Here is a 3132-nt window from a genome sequence, read left to right on the forward strand (position 1 = left end):
TTTTTTTTTACGAATTGAGAGCTAATCTCTTAAAGGATTAATTAGCGATCTCTTTTACCTCACGTGGCAAATAGCGCATGATGGTGAGAGTTGTCATATCTAAAGCAACTCTAGTTCCAGATTTTAATTTATTTTTATCCAATTGACGCCGACATCCAACAACATAACGTGGACCGTTCGTTGCTTTCACTATAACTATACAACAAATTAAATCTATATTATCTTTTGTTTCGGATACGTCAATTTAAATTTTAACTATAAATTTGCAAGATACGTGTGCCTATTGCGCTAGATATAATCTTTTTGTTCTTATGAAACATGAATAGCATATCATTGTAATAAAACTTTGAATTTTTAGTCATCTTTAGATTAGATATGCAGCAAAATAGATATATTTGATCTTTAGGATTAAATATACAGAACTTTAGGTGTATATAAATTAATTGCTTACACTTTTCTTCGGTAAGTTGTTTTAGCACTTCACCAACAATCTGTAAGATTATGCAATATAGAATATAGAGATAATCATGAGTTATTAGTTATTACATTTTGACAATAAAAATGACAATACCTGTCCAACACTTTGCAATGCCTTTAAATCATTCTCAGACTTGTCATATTGCTTTGTCAGATCCTTGAGGTGTTCTCTCACTAGAAAGAACATATATTTCAAAGTCATTACATTTTTTTATAAATCAATTATAAGATATAAAATAAAATGTCCCGAAAAAAGTGTATTAATATATTGGTATTGCAAAAAAAGTGTATTTAAGAGTAAAATATCGAGAAAGCTTAACAAGAGTAAGAGTAATAAGAGGAAATGTGAGAGGTTAGGAGGGCCTCTGATACATACATACTTTGTAAATAAAACTTTACTATATAAAATTTACAATATTGATGAAGATATCTTACTTTCCTTGAGACGTGACTCAACTTCCTTATGTTCTAAAAGCTTTTTTCGATAATCTTGAAGCGCTTTTTCTCTCACAGAGTCCATGGTGACCGCCATTTTTACTTATTTTGCTGTCTAACTGTCACTGACAGAATTCTTGTAGATGGGCAAGACGCATGGTGTATATTTACACCATGGCTGGCAGAACCTGCAGAAGAAATAAATGGACGCGTTCAGCAGGGCTGCGTTCGAGAACCACCACACCACCACGGACCTCTCGTTATCGCCGGCGGCTTGCCTTCCTGTGAAAACGTGGCTTTAAACTCCGGGCGACTATCGCGCCGTTTCTGACGTATCTCTAATCTCAGTATTCTTTAGTTCAGCGCGATCACGACATCACGTCGACGGTCAGTGTGTACATATGCATCACCTGCCGCACGCGTATCTATGATTACTCAAGTTTACATACGCGCACCACTCCCGCTACTGCGTGTTCGCGATTTTTGTGAGATTCCTGACGTAGGACGGAACTCGGAGCGTCACCGGGATATCGACAAGTGCGTATCGACGAACGACTGATAGGGGACGCAGCGATGAACGTCGCAGCGTCCGGTGGTGGTGGCGGCGGCGGAGGCGGCGGCGGCGGTGGCGGTGGCGGTGGTGGCGGCGGCGGTGGCGGTGGCGGTGGCGGTGCCAGCGGTAGCGGTAACGGCACCAGCGGTGGCAGCGGCAGCGGTAACGGTGTCAGCGGTGGCAGTGGCAGTGGCAGCGGCGGTCAACGTATCGTCAAGGAAGGATGGCTCCAAAAACGCGGTACTTCCATAATATTTACGTTTTGCGTAATGTTTACCGGAGCCCGTGGGACTCCGACTACGCTCCTCTTCTACGTGGGTTACCCCTGCGGGCTAGGTGTCACGAATGCGTGCCGCTGCCTGTCGAGCGTGCAACGCGGAGGAGAAGATGGTACCGAGCCTCGGGAACCCACCGAGCGTCTTGCTTCTCTTCCTCACAAAATTGTTTGCGTGCACGAATCCTGGTTCCTGTAAGGAACCATCTACGGAGATCTGTGTCCATGGTCGAGTCCCGTCTTCACGTCCACGTGATGACGGAGTCTCGTTTTCATGTCTTCGTAGAAGTTAGAAGTCTGCATGTTTTCGTATCGCTCCAAAAACAATCGTGCTACTTTGTAGCACACCCGGTGAAAGAAACGTGGGAACGATGAAGCATAGCGTCTCTTAGGTCTTCTTATTAGTCATATCTGATGTCATATACTTTTCCTTTTTGAATTGCATTCAAATATATTAATTGGAAATTGTATGATGTTCTTATATATATATCTATGTATATAGGTAAGATTTGAGCAATAATTTGTTAAAGAGAAACATTCAATTTCAATCACATTTAGGTACTTACTTTTAGAGTTAAATTCTCCATAGTCAGGTATTTACGTATATATAATTAAAATGCGTAATAATTTCTTTATAGGGGAGCACATAAAAAATTGGAGATCGAGGTATTTTGTCTTGAGGGATGATGGTACGCTGGTCGGGTTCAAGGTGAAGCCTGACCCACAGATGGCTGCCCAAACATCTACCCAGCCGTTAAATAACTTCACAGTGCGTGGGTGCCAAATAATGTCAGTGGACAGACCTAAACCCTATACATTTGTTATCAGAGGCCTCCAGTGGACGACTGTAATCGAAAGGACGTTTCATGTGGAAACGGAGCAAGAAAGGGAAGACTGGGTAGCAGCAATCAGGTTTGACTTTAACGGCAATCCTTTAAGCTCCAAAATATTGAATTCGTTGATGCTCTATCGCGCAATTATCTACTACCTTGTATTTTCTTACAGATATGTAGCAGATAGGTTAGCAAATGAAGAACAGCAGCAAGAACAACCACAAATGCAGCAATCCTCTTCCTCGGAGGACGTTGATATGGAATCGTCAGTGGGTGCTAGATCTGACTCTTGTAGTTCCTTAGGTGTTGTATCTACTGATATAGACGGTGGTAGTATCGATGAATTGTCAGCGAAATTCAGTGTCCAAGGAACTTCAAGTAGTAAAAGTACTGGCAAAAAGAAAGTAGTAAGTTATTGAACCTTATTTCTGATTATTTGGATAAATTATCTTATCTTTCTTGAAAAACACATTACTTAATTATGCTATTATAATGTATACATAAATTATGTGTGATATCATTCATGTCTATGAATAAATATACAGATAGATAGAATATAT

General features: G+C 40.7%; 2 protein-coding genes across 2 annotated transcripts; one reads left to right on the plus strand and one right to left on the minus strand.

Annotated features, from left to right (window-relative positions):
• Positions 1-25: 25 nt before the first annotated feature.
• Positions 26-1523, minus strand: LOC112453716 (26S proteasome regulatory subunit 10B-like). Its single transcript, XM_025014623.1, has 4 exons — positions 913-1523; positions 572-651; positions 452-491; positions 26-195 (listed from the first exon to the last, which is right to left on the minus strand). The coding sequence occupies exons 1-4, from the start codon at positions 1007-1009 to the stop codon at positions 38-40; spliced, it is 375 nt and encodes a 124-aa protein (XP_024870391.1). The 5' UTR covers positions 1010-1523; the 3' UTR covers positions 26-37.
• Positions 1524-1565: 42 nt separating this feature from the next.
• Positions 1566-3027, plus strand: LOC112453715 (RAC serine/threonine-protein kinase-like). The gene is made up of 3 exons (XM_025014622.1): positions 1566-1705; positions 2378-2651; positions 2745-3027. Exons 2-3 carry the CDS (start codon positions 2467-2469, stop codon positions 2989-2991), a joined length of 432 nt encoding a protein of 143 aa, XP_024870390.1. The 5' UTR covers positions 1566-1705; positions 2378-2466; the 3' UTR covers positions 2992-3027.
• Positions 3028-3132: the final 105 nt, after the last annotated feature.

This window comes from Temnothorax curvispinosus, unplaced genomic scaffold, assembly GCF_003070985.1.
Source record: "Temnothorax curvispinosus isolate PA1 unplaced genomic scaffold, ASM307098v1 QBEX01004633.1, whole genome shotgun sequence".
In the NCBI taxonomy this organism is placed as follows: Eukaryota; Metazoa; Arthropoda; class Insecta; order Hymenoptera; family Formicidae; genus Temnothorax; species Temnothorax curvispinosus.

Excerpts from the sequence above, each read along its gene's own strand:
- LOC112453716 (XM_025014623.1), bottom strand. The coding sequence starts at position 1,009 with ATGGCGGTCACCATGGACTCTGTGAGAGAAAAAGCGCTTCAAGATTAT. Across the intron at positions 652-912 it reads TGAGTCACGTCTCAAGGAAA|TGAGAGAACACCTCAAGGAT; the intron begins GTAAGATATCTT and ends TGTTCTTTCTAG. Across the intron at positions 492-571 it reads CATTGCAAAGTGTTGGACAG|ATTGTTGGTGAAGTGCTAAA; the intron begins GTATTGTCATTT and ends ATAATCTTACAG.
- LOC112453715 (XM_025014622.1), top strand. The coding sequence starts at position 2,467 with ATGGCTGCCCAAACATCTACCCAGCCGTTAAATAACTTCACAGTGCGT. Across the intron at positions 2,652-2,744 it reads GACTGGGTAGCAGCAATCAG|ATATGTAGCAGATAGGTTAG; the intron begins GTTTGACTTTAA and ends ATTTTCTTACAG.